The sequence below is a fragment of the Triplophysa dalaica genome, chromosome 11, assembly GCF_015846415.1.
Source record: "Triplophysa dalaica isolate WHDGS20190420 chromosome 11, ASM1584641v1, whole genome shotgun sequence".
NCBI lineage: Eukaryota > Metazoa > Chordata > Actinopteri > Cypriniformes > Nemacheilidae > Triplophysa > Triplophysa dalaica.
Window position 1 is genome coordinate 19,353,746 of NC_079552.1, and position 26,343 is coordinate 19,380,088.

At 39.8% G+C, this 26,343-nt stretch overlaps 1 protein-coding gene across 3 annotated transcripts in view; it reads left to right on the forward strand.

Moving 5' to 3' along the window:
- The first annotated feature begins 2,204 nt into the window (after positions 1-2,204).
- Positions 2,205-26,343, forward strand: part of lrrc1 (leucine rich repeat containing 1) — a 57,778-nt gene continuing 33,639 nt past the window's right edge. For all 3 annotated transcript variants that reach the window (XM_056760091.1, XM_056760093.1, XM_056760092.1), the window contains exons 1-3: positions 2,205-2,670; positions 11,423-11,540; positions 20,574-20,652. In XM_056760091.1, coding sequence (XP_056616069.1) covers positions 2,512-2,670; positions 11,423-11,540; positions 20,574-20,652 — 356 coding nt within the window. In that variant the 5' untranslated portion in view covers positions 2,205-2,511. The remainder of the gene's footprint in view (positions 2,671-11,422; positions 11,541-20,573; positions 20,653-26,343) is intronic.

A 26,343-nucleotide genomic window follows, 5' to 3' on the forward strand; every position in this document is an offset into this window, starting at 1 on the left:
CAATTGGATTTAAGTCCGGAATATGACTAGGCCACTCCAAACCTTTATTTATATTTATTTTGCCATTCAGAGATGGAATTGCTGGTGTGTTTTGGATCATTGTCCTGCTACATAACCCAAGTGCATTTAAGCTTGAGGACACAAACCGATGTCCGGTTATTCGTTTTTAGGATTTTCTGGTTGAGCCCAGAATTCTTGGTTCCATCAATTATGGCAAGTCGTCCATGTTCTACAGCTGCAAAGCAGCCCCAGACCATCAAACTACCTCCACCATGTTTGACTATTGCTATGATGTTCTTTTATGAATACTGTGTTAGTTTTACTCCGGATGTAACGGGACGCACACCTTCCAAAAAGTTCAACCTTTGTCTCATCAGTCCACACAATTTTTGCCCAAAAGTTTTGGGGATCATAAAGATGTTTTTTAGCAAATGTGAGACGAGCCTTTGTGTTCTTTTTGGTCAGCAGTGGTTTTCGCCTTGGAACTCTCCCATGCATGCCATTTTTTTCACAGTCTCTTTCTTATTGTAGAATCATGAACACTGACCTTAACTGAAGCAAGAGAGGCCTGCAGTTCTTTAGATGTTCTGGGATCTTTTATGACCTCCTGGACGAGTCATTGTTGTGCTATTGGAGTAATTTTGGTAGGCCGGCCACTCCTGGGACGGTTTACCAATGTTCCATGCTTTCTCCATTTGTGGATAATGCTCTCACTTTGGTTCGCTGGAGTCCCAAAGCCTTAGAAATGACTTTGTAACCCTTTCTAGACTGATACATTTCAATTACTTTGTTTCTAATCTGTTCTTAAATTTCTTTAGATCACGGCATGATGTGTTGCTATTTGAGATCTTTTAGACTACTTCATTTTGTCAGACAGGTTCTATTTAAGTAATTTCTTGATTCAACAGGTCTGGCAGTAATTACGCTTGAGTGTGGTTAGTGAAATTTGACGCAGTTATTCAATTCATCACAGATAATTCATGATTCACAAATAGGGTCAGACATGTTTGGATTGTTTTTTAACTTAACCATAATTTAAAAACTGTATTTTGTATTTTCTCTGGTTTTCTTTGAGTAATAAAAAAAAATGTTTGATGATCTAAATCATTTAAGCATGACAACTATGCAAAAAAAACAAAAAATCCGGAAGGGGGCAAATACTTTTATATTATATATAAATGTTTATTTAATTTAATATTTTTTAAAATAAATGCATGTATGTATTAAGAAATACAAAATGAATATGCATGGGACAACAACATATATTATGTTAACACAAAAATGTATTCTGGATGTGATTATTCACAATTAATCATTTGACACAGTAGTAATACCTTATTAAAAACACATTACAATTATAGCAATGCCTCTGTATTTTGACGTCATAGTGTGTATCCAAATGAATTGTAAACGCAATGGTGTTTCGCCTTAGAAATATATGATTCCATTATCTGACATTTATCAAAATTTAGTTATTCATATATTTGGGACATTTTGGGACTGTGTAGATTTATCCATTTTATTTTCTAAAAAGTCAAATGGAATGAAAAAAATATGAAGCTCTCAAAAGAGACCAGAATGCAGATAGAACATCATAATTCTAAAGTGACGATATTTAAAACATGTTTGAAACATTTTTTTTCTAAAAACATTTTAATAGTTAAATGTACAGTGACGGTGGTGTAAAAGAAAGGTTTTTCTGCTGAAAACTGCATGGTGAGCATTATGGGCTTTTAACTATACCGGGAATAAAGGGATACTTTCCCCCATGCACCTGCTTCGAATGTTGTTCCAAATCTGTATAAATTTCTTTGGTCTGATGAACACAAAGAAAGATATTTGGAAGAATCTTTTTAAACAAACAGATCATGACTCAGTAGGACAAAATACTTATTCATTTTTAGTTCTGCTGAACACAAAATAAGACATTTTTAAGAATGTAGGACAGCAAACAATTCTGAGACACTCTTGACTACCATTGAATCGTTTCTTACAATGGTAGTCAAGGGGGGAGGGCAAAATCTGTCTGGTTATAAGCATTCTTTCAAATATCTTTCTCTCTGTTCATATGAACAAAGACATTTAAAACCGCTTAGAACAACTCGAAAACTCCTATTCTTGTTTACACTCTGGGAGGGGGGAGCGACAGGCAAAGGGGCTGGACGTTGGGAATCGTGACGTCAAACTGGAATGAGGGAGTGAATGTTCCGGGTCAGAAACTGGGCAACAAGGAAATAATCTCCAGGCCAAGAGAAAAGACGAAAGAAACGCACGCAAACAGACATGTAAACGCTCACAATTAAATCACGGGACAGTGAACCGTCTGCCGAAGATGTGGCGAGGAAGGTGAAACGAGGAAAGAAAACTCCCGCGATCTTTTCATTCCATGTTTCCGTGCGCGGCGCGTTTGAAGTTGATACATTGTATCCTGTGCTTCCGCTAGTAGTTTGTGTCAGTGTTGAAGTTTTCCAACTGTAGCAGTGATTGATTTTCATCGTTATAAATCCCGTGATGTTTCACTGTATCCCCCTGTGGCGGTGTAGCCGTCACGTTGAATCGGTCGATAAGCGCCACTGCTCGCTTCTCGTCGTGCCGGAGGAGATATATCGCTACAGAGCGAGCCTGGAAGAGCTGCTGCTGGACGCCAATCAGCTTCGAGATTTACCCAAGGTGAGGGACAGGGAGAAAGACCACGGGGACAAATGCATAAGTGACCTGCGTATGTTGGTGTCACTTTTGTGGGGACATTTTTGACATTGAAAGTGTGATATGAGTCAGCAGAACTGGCAACGAAGTGTCGTTGGTACATTTAGAGTTAGCAGCAGCTCACCATAAGAGGTCTGGGTCTGCTACAGTTTCGGGAGGCAGAGGATTGTTCTGAGCCAGGAGGTACGCTTTGTGTGAACTGAATTTTGGCCTCCGTGGTTGCTTTTTGAGCTTCAGTTTTGGGCAATATGTGTATGGTTTCTGGGTTTGCTGATATTCAAAAAGTTGTAAAATGTTCCTCTATATACAAGTGCTGTTTAAAGGCACCTCACCAAGTTGCTTGTAGGGAGCTTACTAGGTTTGAGCCACAGCCAATGCTATTTTCAGATAGGAGAGAACACCAGAACTCAGCTCAGTGTAGTTGAAAAATACAAAGAGGAAGTTGACAGAAGCAGTTAACAGTGATGTTCCCTTATCATATAATAGGGTGACATGGTTAAATATTTGGGCTGATAATTCAAAAAGGTTGTACATTTAAACTTAACACACCCACTATGCAGTATGATAGTTTTATTTGACAGTGTAGAGCTCTATTTCCAAAGTAATGCCGGCTTTCTATACGCTGATCGCAGAGATGCATGAAATCAGATGTAAACACTGCTGCTGTAACCATGATGCTTACTATGGATCTCATTTTGAAGGGCAAAAACTCACAAGACCTCTTTTTTGCTTAATTCACATTTCTTCAATTTGGTTCAAGCAGGCCTACTATTAGACTGTGATATTTGCAGGGGTTTACAACGATACAGTTAAATTTAGTTTTGTCCACAAAACCACAAGAATTGAGTCCAGTGACGCTTGAGCAAGTTATATCAGTCTTCCAGATGACTGATCGACCGAAAGATGCTGTGTCTATCAACTGCACAACGGAGGATAAGGGAACAAAACAACCCTTGCTATTTTATATCACAGCTATGCAATTTTTTTCCTGTTTCTTTAACACTCACTGAATTTAAGTCCTGAAGTTATTGTAAACCAAATGAAACATAAAGGTAAGCATAAAAAAGGTTTTATAATAGCTACTTGTGTTTTTTGGGAAAATCGTTGCTGAGATAAAGTGTCAAACTGCATTTTTTTTACTGACGTGTAAACGTGAAACGGCAGAACGTTGGCCACATATCAGACTTTCCCTTTAAGCGATGAGTGAGTTGTTGTACTGCAAGCATTCCGGTATTTAACCATTTTATGGAAGATTTTAGCAACGTTTCTATTGAATATAGAAATCCGTTATTCATGTCAGTGCGTGATGGTTCTGGGCTTTCAGATTTTCTTTTGTTAGGGGAGATTACTCAGTGTTTGATTGTAGTCTTTGTTGTGTACTCTTAAACCAAGCCCATGTACAACAAAAGTACACTTGGACTTAAAATACGTTATCATGGCATCCACATTTAAGATCTGAGCATATATATTTGTGTGTGCATGGAATCATACTGCTGCTATTGTTATTTTGAGAGGTTGTTTTACCTACTTCTACCCCTGTAAATTATTACATAAATTGAAGAAACTACAATGACCACATACTTATCTGTTATCCTAGTCATTGTGATAGTCATATGTTATCGATATAGTAATTTCCTATACAAACAGCTTTGTCAATGTATGGTCAATATTTTCTTTTAAAAGAATGTAGAGTAAATAATTCAATTTTATAATAAAATAAAGTTTAAAGTTTCTGTAAATTCATTGCATTTAATTCCGCAGTATACAAATAATGCAAGTAATCTTATAATAGCCATACCAATCCATCCATCTATTCTTAGAACTGTCACATTCCTTTATACTTTGTGGCTTCTGTGTAAGTGCTTGGTGTATAGTCAAAGCCCAAAGTGTAGCTTTCAGACTCAAGCGAGGTTAATATGTGTTTGAAAAATGGGAAAAACAAGGATTAAAAGTATTTATTTTGTATGCATATTCTCAGTGTTTTCCTGGAATCTGAGACTTGTTTTGAATAAAATATATGTAATGCTGTTCTTGGAGACTCAATTAGCCTACACTGAAAGATGCGTGTGAGGGGAACCAGTGCCTGCTGGTCAGATATCAGATACGTATTAAATCTCCAATCAGTTCAATAAGTGTACTTGTATAATATATAAGTCAAATGGCCGTATCTGAATGATTATGAAAAAATCATCATATTAACCAGCATGCTGCTCATACCTGCTTTTTTAGTGATATTTTTAGGGTTTTGTCTTGTTTTATTTTATAGGACAGTAGTGAGCCTTACAGGTAAGTAGACACTCATGCGGTTGAATGTTTAAACGGCCACAAAAGACCGTCTATACCCAGGACTCATCATAGCCACACTAATGTGATCAGACCCCATGACACTAGTTTATTATTTTCAGCCATTAAAGGGCACATTTATTAGTTTAATTTGGTCATTATAACATTTGTTAATTCTTAAATTTTCTGGTTGAAAAGAAATAACCGATAAATAACGATCAGACAACGTTATTTTCTAGTTGCAAAAAATAACAAATAAATAACCACCAGGGAACGTTAATTTCTGGTTAATTTCTGATTATTTTCTGGTTATTTAAAAAAACCCAGCCTGCAACATTCTGGGAATGTAATTGGCTGGTTGCAAAATATAAAACCTGAAAGAACGTTCTTAGAACGTTATTTTTTGGTTCACAAAAAAGTAACCAAAAGGGAACCAAAAAACTAATGTCAGTGGAACGTTCTGTGTTTGCTGGTTGTACTCTTTAAAATAGGCCTACCTTATTTATTCATGCCAATGTAATGCAAAGCTAGACAAGACAGACACTGACAATGAAATATCTTCCTCAGATGACGGTCACGTAATAAACATGGAAACAAGCACTACAATGGATCCTTCTTTGTATAGGGGTATTTTTTAGGATCTTAACAGTCGGCATGGAGGTATTTAGCCTGTTTATTTATTTATTATCAACATTATAAACAATAAAGCTGGATATTCTTTTTTTTGTTAGAGAAGAGCAAATTGTTTTCTCCACTGTTGGCTTGTTCAACAGACTTTCACCAGAGTAAAATAGACTTATATGCTTGTTTTTCTTACCAAGAACATGTAAAACAAAATAAACAAGATAACCATATATCACAAACTGTCAATATACATTGCGTTTGTTTGGTCTTTTTTCTTTTTGTATTTGTAATGAGATTCAGACATGGGAGGAAGGAGGCGGGAACCGGCAAACATTTAAACAAACATTTATTAAAGTAATAATAGCCGGCGGCCCCTCACGGCTGACCGCCGGCGAACATAACACAAATACAAATACAAACATGTTCGGGCCCGGTCCTCTCTCGTCGTACCTTCTGTCAGCTCGTTCTTTTATGCTTCCGATCTCCACCGTCAGAAATGCGGAGCCGGTGTGCGCACAGCTGATAGCCATTATCACTCACGCCACCGGCCCCGCCCCTTTGTCAGGAGCGACAGGGACGAGAGAGGGAAAAAAAAAAAAAAATCTGGTCCGGTTCCCGGACATGCTGCCGCTCGGTCCTCAGGCAGCCGAAAGGCTCTTCCTCGCAGTGCCATGCGGTGGTACTGGACGCTCGGTGGACGCCTCGATCCTCCGCCCTCTGGCGGCCGGCGATGGCTCCTCCAGCTGAGGGCAGCCAGCAATGAGTCTCCCGTTTCCTGCTGCTCCTGTTCACGGCGGACGGCAACAGGCTCTGGCCAAAGGCAACGACTCACTCGCTCCCTCCTGGATGGCAGCCACCCCACCTTGACCCAGGAGCACGTCAGCGAGCCGTCGGTTCCATCCGAATACTTGTTCCAGCACCACCGCCTCAGGCAGCCGCTCGCGGACTTCCCTCGTCCTCGCTGCCCGAATTCCTCAGCACCGCGATGCCCCTCAGCAGCGAGAGCTCTCCGACAGCATGTCTCTCCTTCCTCCCGGGTTTCGGCACCAATGTAATATGATTCAGGACATGGAAGGAAGGAGGCGGGAACCGGCAAACATTTAAACAAACATTTAATAAAGTAATAATAGCCGGCGGCCCCTCACGGCCGACCGCCGTCGAACATAACACAAATACAAATACAAACATGTTCGGGCCCGGTCCTCTCTCGTCGTACCTTCTGTCAGCTCGTTCTTTTATGCTTCCGATCTCCACCATCAGAAATGCGGGGCCCCGCCCCTTTGTCTGACGGCTCTCGCCACGCCTTCCTCGATACAGTATTATTTTCTATCATTTAGGTAGAGATATTCTCTGGCACAGGAACAATATTGAGAATGTCAGTGTTTATCTGTCTATAGAATGAGGGCTACTGTAAATTTTTTGCCACTGACTTCTTACCATCTGCTTGCTGCAAGAGGGAGTGCAATATGTTCCACAACCACGTTTCGTTGCTCACAGATGCACTTCCCTGTTAATTGGCCCAACTTGCAACACAATTGGCTGATGCCGATTATGTAAAAAATCCCCAAAATCGGCCGGCTTATCAATCAGTCGACCCCTAAATTGAAGGCCTCAACTATTGTAGTTGGTAATGTACAGTAGTTGTTTATTGTACATCAAAGCCAATAGCACTATTTGAACAAATTGTTACTTTTCGGTCCGTAAATATTTAGATTGACAAATTTTTACTCATTTGCGGAGTCATTAAAAAAACAGTTCTTTCAATGTCACAGCCAGGCCACATCCTCTGTAGTGGATTCTCTTTGTTTGGTCATGAAATTTTAAGACAGTTGGCAGGTCAGCACCGTAAGACTGTTTGCTTTGTTTGTACCCAATCAGTAGTTAAAAAGGCTAATGTATACTTGTGGGATAAAGGTTGGAGGGCCGACAGCATAATGCAAAGTTTCATAAACACGAAGAACAGGTTCCGGGTTCCATCTCAGCCGCGAGTGTAGTTGTCTGACAACCCACCATTACCACCTGATGGTTTTGTCCTCTCATATGTTGCTAGTTTCAATTGAATTGGTTTTGTCTCCTATGGTTTATTAACAATAGCAGTCATCATAATGGAAGTATTGAGGTAAATGTAGTGTGAACTTCAGAGATTAGATTAGATAATTAGATTCAACTTTATTGTCATTACACATATACAAGTACAGTGTAACGAAATGTAGTTTAGGTCTAACCAGAAGTGCAATTAGCAAGTGCAGGATATACAGTGTGAATAAATACAGAATACAATATTAGGAAAATACTATACAATGGGCATGTACTATGAAAATATGACAGTCGGTATGTACTATGAACAATATAAACAGAAGGCTATATACTGTGAACATTAATGTACAGGTGGTTATGAACAGATAACAATATAGACTATACAATAGTGCAAGTGACTTGAGTGTGCATACATTACAGACATTAGCTATTAAAGTTACAGTGCAGAAGATGAGTTGATGCGGTTATTAAAGGTACGGTGCAGTGGATGAGTTAATGCAGTTATTAATGTTTTAGTGCAATACATGAGTAGATGCAGTTATACAGTTACAGTGCAGTATATGAGTTAGTGCAGTTATTGAAGTTACAGTGCAGTGGATGCGTTAATGCAGTTATTGAAGTTACAGTGCAATAGATGCGTTAAAGCGGTTATTAAGGTTACAGTGCAGTAGATGAGTTAGTGCAGTTATTGAAGTTACAGTGCAGTAGATGCGTTAATGTGGTTATTAAGGTTACAGTGCAGTAGATGAGTTAGTGCAGTTATTGAAGTTACAGTGCAGTAGATGCGTTAATGCGGTTATTGAGGTTACAGTGCAGTAGATGCGTTAATGCGGTTAGCACTGTGCTGTGTTTTAACTTTTCTGTTTTTCCTGTTTGCCCCTGTAAAGCTGCTTTGAAACAATACACATTGTGAAAAGCGCTATATAGATAAACTTGAATTGAACTTGAATTATTAAGGCTACAGTGCAGTAGATGAGTTAATGCAGTTATTGAAGTTATAGTGCAATAGATGAGTAGATGACTCTGTTGAGATGACTCTGTTGTTGGTAGTGTGGTGCACCTGTTGTGGTCTGGGAGGTTTCTGTTGGCCTATTGTCTAGAGAATGTGCAGCATTACCATTTAAATGAGAAAATGGAAAAGTGGTGAAAAAACAAGAGAATTGTCTGTGCCTCTTATTTTGACAATGGTCAGTCTAATTGTGATTGTGAGTTAGGCAGAAAAGTCACTTAAAACAGAGAAACTCACCAGTTTTTTGGCACTGTATTAAAAAAAATCTTGGGGCATTGTTGTCACAGAGGGATTTTGCAGCATTGCAGGCTGGTGTTGAACCTCAGTTGACCTCACTCGGGCTTGTCAGAGTCTATCCAGGATTTTCCACTTTTTGAGTAACAGCTGTGCTCGTGGGGCATGCAAAATGATTGTCATTTTCATGCAACACTGTAGGACTGGGCGATGTGACAATTTTATCGCATATCGCCGATGTCTCGCAAATATCCTGATGTCGATTACAACAGACAGATTCCAGACGATAATTGATCACTGAAAATACGCATTATCATGCGATGTGGGCTTTAGCGTGAACGTTAATGTTCATATGCCCAGGCAGTCAGTATCAGTGACATAAGTTTGGAAAGCTATTTTGTTGGGTCAGTTGAATGTGCTGCGGTTTTCTGCCGAAAGCTGCATGTGCTTTCACAAATACTGCGATTGCAGTGCGGTGCCGACCCATGGCTTCTGTGACCCAGAAGTTCAACAATTGTCACAAGAAGCCCCTCCCCTACACACATTTTAACAACCTGTGAAGTGTCTTTCAAATTAAAATATACTTTTAGATATAATTTGTACCTGATTAGCTGTTTTAGCAACTCCTGGTAAGTGTTTAGCTTTTTCATGCTTTATCCCGAAACCAAAACAATAAGATGACTGTGAAAATGAGTGGCTTACTTTAATTACATGCATTTATGGTGAAATTACTACGTTTTTATCTTAATCTGAGTGATTTTGAGCATGATACGTGTGCTATCGCTTTAAATCAGTGATGTGTAAACTGCACTACAACGGACGGACCGCACCGCATCCTTGGCTGTACGAATGATCTAATCCACTTACATGGGCATGTAAAAAAATACCCACCGCAAACACACTGCAAATAAAGTATGTGTGAAACAGGCGTTAGTCATTCAATTTGTGAACCTCAAAGAGCACTCTTACATAATGTAAAATCATTTTCTTCTCATTCTCTGCTTGTTGTCCAACAGATCATAGCCTACCTGTCTAAATTGAAAAAAAAAATCCTCCCAAAGATTTATTGGAGCTTTCTGCTTATACACAGATCCAGCATTAATCTTTTTCGTTCACTGCCTGGTCTTTAGAGTAGAGTACACTACACATCACATAAAATCAGTCTAAACTATTTCAACTGCTTACTCACTTATCATTAAACTTGGCAACATTAAAATGCTGTAGATGAACAACAAACTCTCTTTTAACACCTTTAAAGGGGTGCTGCAACGATGTTTCATGCATTCTGACTTTACAATGTAAAACGTTCTCATGCTGAACATGGTCAACTTTTCAACAAACGAGTTGGGCGTATAACGTAGTATTTCTGTGCTCAATGCACTCCCCCAGCGATCAGACAGGTTTCGGATAATTTTTCTTAGTCTCTTATTGGACAATTATCCCGGAAAAGCACTTGGCACGCCCATACGGCAGCATACAGAGCAGGAGAAGGAGCATGCGCAGACGTCACTTTCACTTATGTGCAGGAGAGAGAGAGAGCATATGTTCACGAAGTTCAGGTGTTTGTTGGTTCACTGCATTTGGGTGATGAATGTTATATAAACGGTGGATATAATGCTGGATTTTAGATCATTTGAAACTGATGTATGGAGCCGTCCCAGCGTTAAAATGCCTGACATGAACCACATGCAGTCAGTAAATCTGATGTCTGTGTTTTGTTGACAATGTGCTTTGGTTCAGCCTTTGGTTCCATATAAGATAACATGATGCCGTTTTGTAATATATAATGGTAGGGTATTTATCTTTTCACGGGACTGGTTGTTTTCAGTAGTAGCAATCATTTTAACTGAACTTATGCATGAAGTACAAACCCCACAGCACTGCTGTTCATAAAACAACAGAAACTGTAGGCAGCTTGTTTGTTTCTGTCTGACTGCGCTGTTTCATGGGGTGCTTCAAATGCGATTTTTTTTTTCCCCATTGTCAGCCGTGGTGCCAGCGAGAGGTGGGAGGAACAGAACAAGTAGGTCATGCAGATAGACATGAATAGCTGATTATATCAGAGCGCTATACACCAAGCTTCTTTTGCCAGGCCACTGGACATTACCAATTGCCGACCTTTTTAACTATTTTTGTTATTTTTGAAACCAAACAGCGTTGGACCCCTTGACTATCATCGTATGGGAACAAAACCCGACTTTTCTTAAATTATCTGCTGTTCTAACTTGCTCAACTTGCAATATGCTCATTGCTCAACTTGATTTATGATGTCAAATTCTTTTTACACACAATCTGTCTTAAAATGCTTTTTCATTTAAGTTCTTACAGGTAGTATTCCCTTACAGTCATGGTCTGAGATTCTTGTGTTCAGTGAGAGAACGGGTTGGGAGGGGTTTTCAAAACAGGAGAGAAGGCTAAAGGTCATAGCACAGCAAAAGATTTGGCACTCATTATGTATAATAAAACTTTATTGCATTGTTTACTTTATGTTCTCTGGTGTTTTAATAGGTGATTCTTGTTCTGTTGCAGCCTTTTTTCAATTTGACGAAACTGAGAAAACTCAGCCTGAGTGACAATGAGATCCAGCGGCTGCCAGGGGACATAGCTAACTTTAACCAGCTTGTAGAGTTGGACGTGTCTCGAAATGGTAAGAGATGATCTTTTGGCCCTTTGATTTGTCAGACTGCTGTTTAATGAGTGTAAATGTCTGTGATAAGCTTTGACCTCACCCATACTCTACCAGGATCCGCCCAGTCACAGCGGCTGTTTTTCAACACTCAGCAATTATCTAACCAGTGCTCGAAAAATGTTTTATGGGTGGTCCCCATGTTTTGTTTTTCAAAATAACTTGAAAACCCAACTTTTTTGAAGTAGGTTTCAATCGAAAATGTTGTACAACAATATTGAATATATTATTTGAGCCTAGTAAACTTAAAGGAGCTTCAGTAATGTTGGGATCATGCACTGATGTAGGGCTGCAACTAACGATTATTTTAATAATCGATTAATCTGTAAATAATTTTTTCGATTAATCGATGAATCGGATAAAAAAAAAAACCAAGAAAAGCATTCATTTCCAACCCTTTATTCAAAAACAGAACTAAAATCTTTAGAAAGTGCACAAGCATGTTGCTCCTTGAACATCCCTGAGCTGTTATAAAAATAATAAAATAAAATAAAAATGGACTAACACAAAAAACATACACATGTATGCTTTACATCTGCCAAATATATAGACTTTTTTTTAAAAAAAAGTGCCACCTGAGCTGCCAGAACAATAAATAATTTATAAAAACTAAAGAACAATACAAATCAGAAAACTTAACAGGATTTGTTTGAATGTAAGAACTTGTTCTCTACACTACACTGCAGACAGACACTCGCAGATGCACACACTCGCAAACGCACACACTTTTGCAGACGCACACACTCACAAACACTGACACACACACTCTCTCTCAAATTCACTTGAAGGTTATTCATTCAATTACTACCATCATTGTAGTAAGTGCAAGCTTCATTTATACACCACATTTTAACAAAGCTTAAGATGACCAAGAGCTATAAAAGAACTTTAAAATTAAATTAAAAAGTACAACACACACAAATATATTTGTCAATAATAACCTATATGGGAGAAAGCACAGAATATACACTGCAAAAATTGCTTTTCTAACTTAGTAGTTTTGTCCCGTTGTCAGTCCAAATTAAAAAAAAAATCTTATGTCAAGAAACATGTACTAGACACATGAAAAAGCATAAGAAATTATGTCTTGTTTTCTGAAAAAACACCTCAAATTAAGTGATTGTTTGCTTAAAGCAAGAAAAATTATCTGCCAATGGGGTACAAAAATAATCTTAATGAGATATAATTTCAAACAGAAGTTTTAAGCATCAATTAATTTTCTTGTCTAGTAATCTTGATTTAAGATTTTTTTGATATTTGGACTGGAAATTAGACAAAATTACTAAGGAAGTTTTGCAGTGTAGCTATACATGACAACAGATTGATAAATGAATGGTCCAAAAAAGGCGAGTGAATAAAAACGTGTCTTTAGTCTTACAATGCAAAGTGCAAAGTAACTACACCACCCCTGATTATACTGTTATTAACGAGCTAATGCTAAATTGTGATGCTTGTCAATCTGGATAACGAGTAAACATCCGCACCAGGGACATTACGTTCTTCACTTCGAAACGGAACAAAAGTAGGATTCTGTAGTGACTTAACCTGCTGTTGAACTCCTCATCACAGACTCAAACATGTTTGCGTTTCAGGTGTTGGATCATTGCCGCGTTGCTCCCGCCATGTCGCGTTTGCATATTTTGCAGTTAACAAACTTTTTCTGTTTATTTAGTGTGAAATGCTCCCGCAACTATGATGACTTGGGTCGTGGGGATTTCTCTGCCTCCGTCATGTATCTTTCCTCCGCTCGTTTTTTTATTTTTGCTCCGCCCTGTATATGAGGCGCCGAACTCTGCTAGCATCAGTGCGCGAGAGAGACCGAGTGTGTTTACTTCGCTCCGCGCTCAAATAAAGTTTTTTTTTAATAACCAAACGTCTCCGCGTCGCGCGACACAACGAATCGATAATGAAATTCGTTGACAACTTTTTTACTAATCGATTTTTATCGATTTTATCGATTCGTTGTTGCAGCCCTACACTGATGTCCGACAATAAACAATACATGATTACGTACAGTCGAAATGCTGAACATGCAAGTCATTTTCTGTCAACTGGCAGATTTTGTTTGCTGTTATTTTATTCCGAACACAACAAGGTCGTAAAGCAGGGGTCTCCAGTCCTGTTCCTGGAGAACCAGTGTCCATCAGAGTTAAGCCCCAACCATCAAACACACTTGAACCATCAAATCATAAACTTACTTGGCAGACTAGAAACAAGGGATGCCATAGTTCTCAAAATAATATTGAACTTTTCAGTACATCCTCCATATGGTTCAATACTGGTATGTGAACTGCGTTTTCATAAATAATTTCCGTGCGTTTTATTTTCCTCTGAACTGGCTCTGTCCATGTTTGTCTATACGTCTGTGGGCTGAGATAGATATATGCCTCCCCACGAAAAAAAATAGAATAACAGTGTGCTTAAGTTGTATATTATTTTAAATACACTGATGTGCAAAACCTCTTCAGGAAGCTAATTTTACTGGCATGTTGATGAACTGTAAACAAAGAGTTGCTGTTAGCTGCCAGTGTAAATCTTATTATTCAATACACCAGGAATTTATACAACTTTTTGCTTAAAGAGAATAAAATAAGTCAAGTAAAATAAAGAGAATTGCAATAAGTTTTTCTTCTTAATTTCTTACTTTTCCCTGTCAGATAAGCATAGAATAATGGAAATAAACACTTAAATGTGCCAACTAGCCATTGGAAATTAATAAAAAATGTGGGTAAAAAACAAGGTACGTATTGAACCATGGGTTAACTGTATTGTTGCATCCCTACAAGAAACTTCCTTTTAGTTGTTTTGAGGCAAGTTTGAGATAAACTCAGCTGGACAGTGGTCCTCCAGGACTGTGTTTGAACACCCCTGTCCTGATGCCTTTAAGAAAATTTGTGTATAGAAATGTTTGGACATTTTCATTTAGGGGTGTACTCATTTTTGTTGCCAGCGGTTTAGACATTAATGGCTGTGGGTTGATTTATTTTTAGGGGACCGCAAATTTACACTGTTATACAAGCTCAACACTCACTACTTTACATTGTAGCAAAGTTTATTTTCTTCAGTGTTGTCACATGAAAAGATATAATAAAATATTTACAAAAATGTGAGGGCTGTACTCACTTCTGTGAAATACTGTACATGAGTGTCACCTAAAATAGATTTTTTGTTTGACATTTTTACTGTATCTTATCCACAAATTACAGTTCGTCGTTATTTTATTCTAAAATGTATGAAATCTTATAATTAATATAAAATAAACATTTTAATTATGCTTATCAATTCCTTTGTGCACTTATCCAGATAAAAACGTGTATGTGTTAAGTTGTGATCTGCTGAAGCCTCTACAAAAATAAATCCTGTTTTACCATAGTAAACATAGTTTAGTGCAGTCCAGGAAAAACACAGTCCAGCAACCATGTTTCGTCAGATTTATTACCATTTGTATTACCCTATGTTAACTAGTAAAACTTGTAATAACAGTGCCCTCCACTATTATTTGCACAATTAGTAAATATGAGCAAAGAAGACTGTAAAAATAAATCTGCATTGTTTCTCGATTTGATCTTTTATTTAAAAAATCTATAAAATTCCAACATTTCATTAAAGGAAAACAATTTGACGTAGGGGGAATATCACATTGTGATTTTTTTTTTCTTATATGCAAGAAACATCTCATGAATGCACAGGGATGCATCTTCGGTGATGTACTATGGGATCACGGGTGTTTCGGGTCTCGCTACATCATATACCCTCGCCCAGGTGACCCAGCCGTTGTTGATCAAGCACCGACTTGCATCCCAGTAGCAATCCACAGATCAGCCCTCTTAATCCAAAGCCACCTTGTGGCCTTCTCTGTGGCTTCGCTCATGGACTGAATTGCCCTCTTCTTGGCTGCCCCTGTAACACCCAACCTACTGAGGATTTTGCAAAGCAAACATCCTGCAAAGCCTCTACAGCCGACTTCTATAGGCTCATAGAAGGTTCTCCAGCCCCTCTCCCTGCACCATAGTCTTTTGGAAGTAGCCCAGGCCTGCTGTGTCGTCGCCACGGTGCCCACCAGTGCCTTTTGTCTCAGGCGGGACTCTGCCACCTCCTCTGCTTTCCCAGCCTTCCATTTCCTTCCTGTCTTCATCTCAATGCCGGCTGATGACACCTTGCAGTCCCTGGAGTCCCTGTACAGTAGGACTTCTCTGGTGCATACCACTATGAATTCTTCCGTGAGACAACTGAAGGGCAGCTGCAGGATGTTTCTCGTCTTATACAGTGCAGCGCCGGTAAGACTGTGTGGAAGGCCCAGCCACCCCCGAAGAAACCCACTGATCTTCCTTTCTAGGGACTCAACTGTTTTCATTGGGACTGCATGGACCTGGAGGATTGAATGCTGGTAGATCCAGGATTTAAATCTACCAAGCAGACCGGACTTGTCTACCTTGGTGAGCCAATCTCCAAGTTCTTTGTTGGACTTCTGGATGGCGGCAAAGTCTTTCAGGCTGGAGTCAAAGAGCTTCCCCAAACTCTTGACAGGTTGCTCCGTGATGGTTGGGAGCGACAGCTCCTGCAATGGAAAAACGGGACTTGTCAACCACTTTCCCCTCCTTCATCACCATGGACCTTGACTTGGATGGCTCAAAAAACTCATCCTTGCCCAGGTAATGAGTCTCAAGTCCTTGAAGATCCACCTTCTCCCTTGGACCGATGTCGTTGTGATTGTAAGGCTGTCCATATAGGCTCTTCTAAGGGGCTGTTGTATGCCTTATTTGGTTAAGCACCCTCTGCATTCCACCTTGGCTGACTTGACTACCATGTTCATGGCAAGAGCGAAAAGAATAACAGAGATGGTACTGCCTGTTATTATTCCTTTCCCAAAGCGATGCCAGTCTGATGTTTCTGACCCAGAAGTGACCTGCATCCTCAGACGATTGTAGTATTCCAGGATCAGGTCCTTAATCTTACTGGGAACATGATGGAGGTGTAGAGCGAGCTCGACCAGCTTATGCTGTATGGACCCATAGGGTTTGAAACTGGTTGATGTTTTTTGAGTTCTCCTCTTTGGGAATCCACACTCCCTCAGCACACCTCCACTGGTCAGCAACTCTTCCTCTTTGCCAAATCACCTTCAAGATCTTCCACAGGTGCCGGACAAGCTCTGGGGAACTCTTATAGACCAAATAAGGTATGCCACTGGGGACAGAAGTAGATGGTGAGCGAGCTGCCTTGATGACCTTCCATACATGTTGGCCACAATTATTGACACCCTTATTTTTAAAACACTCTGCAACATCAATTCATAAGAAAAACAGCTCTGAGTGTTTTCTCTTCAATCTGATGAGGTTTGAGAACTCATTGAGAGTCATCCGAGTTAATAAAAATAATCCAGATGCTACAAATGTTGATGCTCCCTCTTCTTCGGTTCATCCTACTCATTTTCTATAGGGTTCAGGTCTGGGTACTGGGATCATGTCAGGATCTTGATTTTGTGTTCAGTGACCCATTTTTTTTTTATTTGGATGTTTGATTTGAACCAATGTGCTGATGCAAGATCTAACCACGAACCATTATAATATAGCTATAAGAGCAAGTTAGGTTTTGATTATAATTTCTGTTGGTATTTGATAATACATGATGCCATGTATCTGATCAAGATGTCCAGAACCTCTGGTATAATACATCGTGCCCTTTTTTTCTCCAAGTGTGCAGCACACCTACCTTGTTTTATTGCTGGAAAAAAATATTTTTACCACACCTTGTATTTAATGCTAAACTTACATCACATGTCAGCAGTTTGAAGTTATAGCTGCATTGAGTGGCCCTGATTGGAGGTTCCCGGGTGGGTGTTTGTGGGGAGTGAGGGGGCTCGTTGGTTGTGGGGATTCATCTGCTGGGGCTCTGTGGGTCCGGTTTGGCCTGTTGGTCAGACAACAGAGGAATAAAGTTACAACATGCCATTACTATTTTCCGTGGTTGTTCCTCTGTTTTCTGGTGTCGATCGTGGAATGGAATCGGGTTGAACCTAAACGATTTTCGGTGAGTGGGGTTGCAGATGGTGGGCTCTCCCTCTAACTTGTGGATATTTGCTCTGCGGCTTTTGGTATGGGTCACTGAGTGGAGCTATGACACATCAAAGGGGTTCTGGCCCTCCGGTTGGGCCTGGTTTCTCCAGAGTATTTTTTTTTCTCCATTAATCAATCATTGGAGTTTGGGTTCCTCGCCACAGCAGGGCAGTGTTGGCTTGCTCACCGGGAGAGTGCATTTATTTATTTATTTATTTATTAATTAGATATTATTTATTAGAATGGTCTTGCTCATTCTATAAACACCATGCACTGTGCTGTGTTTCACACAGTTTTTTCCTGTTTGCCCCGGTAAAGCTGCTTTGGAACAATGCATATTGTGAAAAGCGCTATATAAATAAACTTGAATTGAATTTAATATTTTTCATTTCATATGGCCATAGACCCCAGTCATGTTTAAAGTTATTTTTGCGTGAGAGCAAAATATTTTTTTCTTGAATGGTGTCCCAAACAATTTATGGTGATGAAGGTGCAGTTTTCCTTTATTTTTTTTTATTTTTTTCTAACCCAAAAATTCAACTAATTTCTGAAATTCTCACTCTGTGATCTTTGAAATTCTTTGGCCACTCAAACTATTCTATTTGCTGTGCATTAAGACAATATAGACACATTCTCTTTCAGGCAGATTTGCAACATCTCGATTCCATTAAAACCTCTTAATTATCGCCCTGATGTTTGAAACAGGAATTTTTATTGTTTCAACCATTTCATTTTAAATACACTTTTGTGTAGCTGATCAATCTTTTGCTGCACATCAGAACTATATTCTTTGGTTTTACACATTGTGATGAAGGATTAAGAGGGGATTGGGCTCTGTGTTACTAAATATTATTCTCCTGTGAAACAAGATATCATGACTGGACAAAATCAGGTTTCTAGTCACCTTTGTTTGCTCAGAAAATATACATATTAATGGGAATATACTTGGGAGATATTTTACCCGTAAGAATTTCTAGGGGTGCCAATAATTGTGGCCAGGGTGTATTAGATAATAAAATTCACAATGTGATATTCCCCCCACTTCAAATTGTTTTACTTGTACAAAATGTTGTAATTTTGTAGATTATTAAAAAATATATATATTTTTTCAGCCTTCTCTGCTCATATTAACCAAGGGTGCCATTAATAAAGGAGGGAACTGTAATAGGGGTGTTATGAGAACCAATGTGTCTCGAGAGATCCGTCTGGTCTTGCGAGAACGCAATTTCCGCGAGAGAGTGCCGGGCTCGAAATTGCGACCATTTTAGTCTATATGCTCCCTAAATTTAACCTGTGCAACCTCAAAATATATTTGAGAGCATTTGTGCGAGTGCGCATTTTGTTTTGGTGCAACCTATTTTCATTACTGTACAGAACACGCTAATAACTGCACAAAGTTTGTGCGTGCTTTGAGGTACAGTGAACAGCCCGCTCATTTATTGACAACGTAATTTTCCGTCCTCGGTGCTACCTTCCCATCGTTTTTCTAAACACGCGCTGGATGGACGCTGAAGCTCCTCACTCATAAGCACTAGTGTTTACGGCTGTTCCACTGCCACCAGTGCTTTGGGAGCGCACGACTGAACACCAGCTGAGCTGCCTGTACCACAAGTACAGTATAGCAATTGCAAGTTCACATTACATTATTTTAAATACATTCACAGGCAAACCTCCTCAGAAACGGATCATCTGTTTTTCATATGTAAACATAAACATGATGTGTTTATATATTTTTAACTGTTTCTTTGAAGGTTATGAGGGTTCAGTAAGTGGAGGAAGGAGGATTGACAGTATTATATGATCGCCACCTCTGCGCTATGCAAAAGCAAATAGAGATAATAACCACAGCTCTTTACTAAAACCCACTCCTGTTAAGAAAACAATGCATACATTTTGTGCAGTTATTGTCTGCCATTTGAGTTTGTGACAAAACATTTTGTAGTGTTCACATATTGATTATTACTGCATAATATAATTTAATAATTTAATAATATAAATAATAAACAATTTCTTTTTGCATTTTATGTTAAGGTGAATAAAAGATCCCATACATTTCATAAATTTTTATTTCTTTAAAAAAAGTCTAAAAGTCTCGTCTCGTTCTCGTGAACCCATTCTCGTGTCTTGTTTGTCTCGTGAGATAAGTGTCTCATCACACCCCTAGTAACTAGTAAAACATCAGGTGACTGGCTTCAGCAGATCACAAAATTTCTTTCAGAAGCTATTTTGTGTACTTCAACAGACACTAGACTTGCCACAATGCAAAAATGCTTATTAAAGGCAAAACTGGAGTGGTCTGTATACTGCATATGGCAGCTGTATACTGTTTTGGTCAAGTGTTCATTTTTTAAAATCAGACTTTGTTATATGCTTTCTTAGACAATACAACTTTTTCCTGATGTATTTCTCTATTAAGAAGGTTCGTTGTGAGTTTACTTTATCACTCAATCAATCGTATGTTGATTGTAAAACTTTGATCTCGTTTTTGGCTCTGTTTCTCAGCAGGAACATACATCATTTAAATATTGACTTTTTTAGACCATTGCTGTCTACTGACTTAATGCACAAGGGAGATTAAAAAATGCATAACGGAAATATTTGGTAGTCAGTTTTCATTAGAGTTAACTACTTTTTTTAATCACTTTCGGTATTTAAAAAAATATTATCAACAATTCTCCTGTTTTGTGTGACATTTTGGTTGGATTAACTTGCACATAGCAGTCCATAATGGGAATTTTCATATAGCAATGCATAATGGGATTGCCTTCTCCACAAAGGAAAAGTAAGTATGGTATCATAGAGTAACATAGGCATCTTCGCCATCTTTCATCATGCCTTTGCAGCTCACTAGATTTTTTAAAAACAAAGCAATTGTTTTGGTTACTGTATTTTTGTGTTGTTATAGGTGGACTTCAATGGACTTTTCTTTTTTTATTTACAGACATTATTGAAATCCCAGAAAGCATTTCGTATTGTAAAACTCTCCAAGTAGCAGATTTTAGTGGGAATCCCTTGACAAGGTAATTGTGTATTTCCATGTCTAACTGCTGACTTAAAGCTCATGCTGGTATTTTTTATTCACAATCCCAAATAAGTATTTTACTTTTCTCTTTTCATTAGTTCAGATTAGCCATGCCTTTTTCCACTAGCTAATTAACACTGTTGTTACCGTTTACATCATATCATAAGAACAAATATATTTGTCAGTGACTGCGTTTACATGCACTCCAATAATGCGAATACTTCCAATAATCAAAGTAAGGACTTAATCGCAGTAACATGTTTACATGACATAAGAACTACTCTTTCCTCCCGTTTACTTGAAAGCTATATTAGTCTGATTATTTGCTATATTACACAGCACAAACAATGAGGTGTGGGTTACTGGCTAATGGCTATAGTGTTAATATATTTGCGTCAAATGCAAAATAGCGGTATGTGGATGTATTTTATGGTTAATTGGTGCCGTGATGAATATAGAAATATGTGCATTTTGGCATTTGACAGACGTTTTTATCCAAAGTGACTTGTATTGCATTGTACTATACTTCTATGTTTCTGTTTCTGACTATGTGAAATCCCCTGGAATCGAACCCATGACCTTGGCGTTGGTTGCGCCATGCACTAATCACAGAGCATCAGGAAAGTGGTGGATTAGTAGCGTTGAAATATCATGATAAAATGCCTCCGCAATGATGGTGCACGCTGTCTTTTCTCTGTGAATATAGAGAACAGAGAGTTCTGACTACAAATTGTGTTGACGATAAAACTTTGGATTTTCATGTTTACCATGAATTTGCACTTAAGATGTGTGACAAGAAGCACATGCGCATCTTGGTCAGAGCAGCATAAATGCTTTTAAGGTGTTTACATAACTTCTAATTGCGATTAAAAGCGGTGTTCGGCACACGTTACTTGGATTATGCTTACTGCGATTATGAGCTTAATCGCATTATTTATATTGATAGTTGCTTTACACAAGATAAAGTGTTATCACAAAATTGCCAAAATCCTATAATCTCATTATGAGGGTGCATGTAAACGTAGTCAATGATATTTAGCCTCTGTAGAGCTTATATGCAAACATATTTTCTTACGTTTGATCTTTACATCTTTCCTTTTCTTTGAACAAAGCAAATCCTTAAAATGTTTTTTTTTATTTTCATTCTTAATGGAAAACACAACAACAATAAAACCGAACCTTGACAAACACAAAACTATCGTAGTGTGCACCTTAACGGTCAAGGGGAGGTGGTAGGAAGGCTCACTGTTTAAACTCCAAATAGTGTGTAATTAATTGCAGCGCAGAGGTGAAGCCTGCGGACATGCACCATAAATACAAAGAACAAAAAAAATGGTTACAAATGGAGTGGCTTAAATAATTGCAGAGCCCTTACAAATATAGTGGTCCCGATAACTTCAAATATGTTCAACAAATAACCACTATATTAAATTCTTCAAATACCTTAGCACAGGGCTATTCAAATCTTACCCTGGAGGGCCGGAGCACTGCAGAGTTTAGATCCAACCCTGATCAAACTTGCACACCTGTGATTTTCTAGCGATACTGAACAGCTTGATTAGCTTGCTCAGGTGTGTTTGATCAGGGCTAGAGCAAAACTCTGCAGTGCTCCGGCCCTCCAGGGTAAGATTTGAGGAGCCCTGCCTTAGCACATTATTAATTCCACACCCACCATACAGAAAACAATTGATCGTCACCTCAAACAAAAGGGAAAATTATATGTCTTGCCCCCACCTAACAATATGTTACGATTCTTTAGCATAAATATGCACAACAATAACCCCCCCTCTCGTAAGCAGAAGTACCAACCCAGGAAGTGGTGCATAGGTTGCATGGCACACTTTAATATACTCTGTTAGAATTAAAATAACAAATCAGTTTCTGCAAGTCTCATATTAATCTGTATTACCTATACTGTAGCATTGCATACTTCATATCTAGTTTAATCATCCATCCATCTATTTTCTTCCACTTTATCCGGGGCCGGGTCGCGGGGGCAGCAATCTAAGCAGGGATGCCCAGACTTCCCTCTCCCTAGACACTTCCTCAAGCTCTTCCGGGGTGACACAGAGGCGTTCCCAGGCCAGCCGGGAGACATAGTCCCTCCAGCGTGTCATAGGTCTTCCCGGGAAAGCGTCCAGGGGTGATCCGGAAAAGATGCCCGAGCCACCTCAGCCGGCCGCTCTCGATGTGGAGGAGCAGCGGATCTACTCTGAGCTCCTCCCGAGTGACCGAGCTTCTCACCCTATCTCTAAGGGATCGCCCATCCACCCTGCGGAGAAAGCTCATTTCGGCCGCCTGTATCCGGGATCTTGTCCTTTCGGTCATGACCCACAGCTCATGACCATAGGTGAGAGTAGGAACGTAGATTGACCGGTAAATCGAGAGCTTCGCCTTGCGGCTCAGCTCCTTCTTCACCACGACGGACCGGTACAGCGACCACATTACTGCAGAGGCTGCAACGATCCGTCTGTCAATCTCCCGTTCCATCCTTCCCTCACTCGTGAACAAGACCCCAAGATACTTGAACTCCTCCACTTGAGGCAGAAACATTCCACCAACCTGAAGTGAGCAAGCCACCCTTTTCCGACTGAGAACCATGGCCTCGGATTTGTAGGTGCTGATTCTCATCCCAGCCGCTTCACACTCAGCTGCAAACCGTCCCAGTGCCTGCTGAAGGTCATGGTCTGATGGGGCCAGCACGACAACATCATCCGCACAGAGCAGAGAAGAAATCATGTGGTCCCCAAACCCGACACCCTCCGGCCCCTGGCTGCGCCTAGAAATTCTGTCCATAAAAATTATGAACAGAACCGGCGACCAAGGGCAGCCCTGCCAGACTCCAACCCGCACCGGGAACAAGTCTGACTTACTGCCGGCAATGCGAACCAAGCTCCTGCTCCGGTCGCACAGGGAACGGATAGCGCTTAGCAAAGGGTCCCGAATCCCATACTCCCAGAGCACCCTCCACATGATGCCGCGGGGGAAACAGTCGAATGCCTTCTCCAAATCCACAAAGCACATGTGGATTGGTTGGGCAAACTCCCATGAACCCTCCAGCACCCTGGAGAGGGTATAGAGCTGGTCCAGTGTTCCACGACCGGGGCGAAAACCACACTGTTCCTCCTGAATTCAAGGTTCTACCATCGGCCGGATTCTCCTCTCCAGTACCCTGGCATAGACTTTCCCGGGGAGGCTGAGAAGTGTTATCCCCGATAGTTGGAGCACCCCCTCCGGTCCCCCTTCTTAAAAAGAGGTCTGCCAGTCCAAAGGCACTGTCCCGACCGCCATGCGATGCTGCAGAGGCGTGTCAGCCAAGACATCCCCACAACATCCAGAGACTTGAAGTACTCAGGGCGGATCTCATCCTTCCCCGGTGCCCTGCCACCGAGGAGTTTCTTGACTACCTCAGTGACTTCAGCCCGGGTGATGGATGAGTCCGCCTCCGAGCCCTCAGTCTCTGCTTCCTCAATGGAAGACGTGACTGCGGGATTGAGGAGATCCTCAAAGTATTCCTTCCATCGCCCGATGATATCCCAAGTCGAGGTCAACAGCTGCCCACCTCCACTGTAAACAGGATTGGTAGGGCACTGCGGACGGTTTGCCAGAATCTCTTCAAGGCCAACCGATAGTCCTTCTCCATGGCCTCACCGAATTCCGAGTTTTTGCCTCCACAACCATCCGGGCTGCAATCCGCTTGGCCTGTCGGTACCCGCCAGCTGCCTCGGGAGTCCCACAAGCCAGCCAGGCCCGATAGGACTCCTTATTCAGCTTGACGGCATCCATTACTTCCGGTGTCCACCACCGGGTTCGGGGATTGCCGCCTCGACAGGCACTGGAGACCTTACGGCCACAGCTCCGAGTGGCCGCGTTGACAATGGAGGTGGAGAACATGGTCCACTCGGACTCAATATCTCCAGACTCCCTCAGGATCTGGTCGAAAATCTGCCGGAGGTGGAAGTTGAAGATCTCTCTGACAGGGGATTCGGCCAAACGTTCCCAACAGACCCTCATAGTACGTTTGGGGTACTAGTTTAATCAAATTTATAAAAGACAGAGAGAGCTGTACGATTCTTTCTGGAAAAAGATGAGTGCCGGGAGGGATATGGGGGGGGGCATAACTACATCAACGAGCACACAATACATCACCGCATTGATTAACTCTAAGTTTGTGTTGTTTACATTATGCACATAAATGCCGATTGCCAACAAAACCACATGTCTTAGTTTGACTTACCGTGTGCGGTTCAAGTCCGGCACCTTCTAGCTCTGGGAATGCGCCATCTATCAGTTTCAAGTGATCTCCAAATCCAGCGTTATATCCACTGATATTTTGTGACTTTATTGATTCAGTGGTGACAGTATACCAATGAGCTTGAAACTCATGGAGGGGTTTCAATTTCTTTACATGATGTTGATTGTGTGCTATTTAAAGATGTGGGAAATAATATATTTTTTATATTTTAAAGCAAACTGTAAAGCATTACACAGACCGCGTGCACATACCATAACATTGCTGTATCGTCAACTAACCTTAATCTGATAAACATCTTACTAAAGATCACATGCAAAAGGTGCCTTTTAACATCTTTAAACATTGTCTCTACGTTTTGTTTATAAGACAATGATGGAAAAATTACCTACTTTTTACATCAAACATATCAGTTGAGAAATGTAGTCCACATGATGTGATATGTTTCAACCGATTGGTAACATCACGTCCGCAAGTTTGACTAATAAAAACAGTTTAGTCCCTCACAGGAGCAGTCCGTCTTAACTTTAGATCTGTGTTTTAATTGCTCTTTTTTACGACGTGAAATAAGCTTTGCCTGCTTGTAAGTGTTGCTCATCATTTAGGAAATTAATTTTTAATAATTACCACATGAAGCCAATAAATAGATGGATACATCTAAAAAGGAAGCCATAACCAACAGAAGCCAATGTTAATAATTATTTGAAAAAAAAAAAAACATTCAACAACAAACATCATGGTAACTGTTCAACACCATAACAAGTGTCAGTGATGACGACATTGACAAACCCGGCATCCCAAAAACACTTTACATTTTCTTCCAACTTAAAAATGAATTTTTAGTTTGTTGATCATTACTATTTTCATGAAAACACAACTAAAAAGACAAACGCTCTTATATTAATAGAAGATATGAAATTTTAGACATAATTTTTAAGAGGGCTGCTCACTCTTTATGGATCCATCTCTTAAAAATTCTGTCATGAATTACTCCCCCTCCACCCCCTCTTAAGTTGTTCCAAAAGTGCTGACATTTCTTTGTTCTATTGAAAAAAAGATTTTCGGAAAAATGTTAGCAGTTGATATTTCTGCGACATGATCATTCCTACCACATTAGGAAAAATGAAAATGGCAGGCAAAGGAGCCATACTCACTAAAAACAGTAAAAGTATAACCCAACGAATAACCTGATGCTGGATAGTTATACCACCGACCCATTGTTGGGTTATTTTAAACCAATATATAAGTTTAACCCAATTGGTGGGTTATGGAATAACTCATTTTTGGGGATATTTTTGCCAACATGTTATTTATTATTATTATTATTATTATTATATTGTATAACCATCCTAAAATTTTAATATTTTATTGCATTGTAAACAAATAATGCACAACATAGATATGCCTTTATAATTGTTCATTTTCAAAACAAATTTT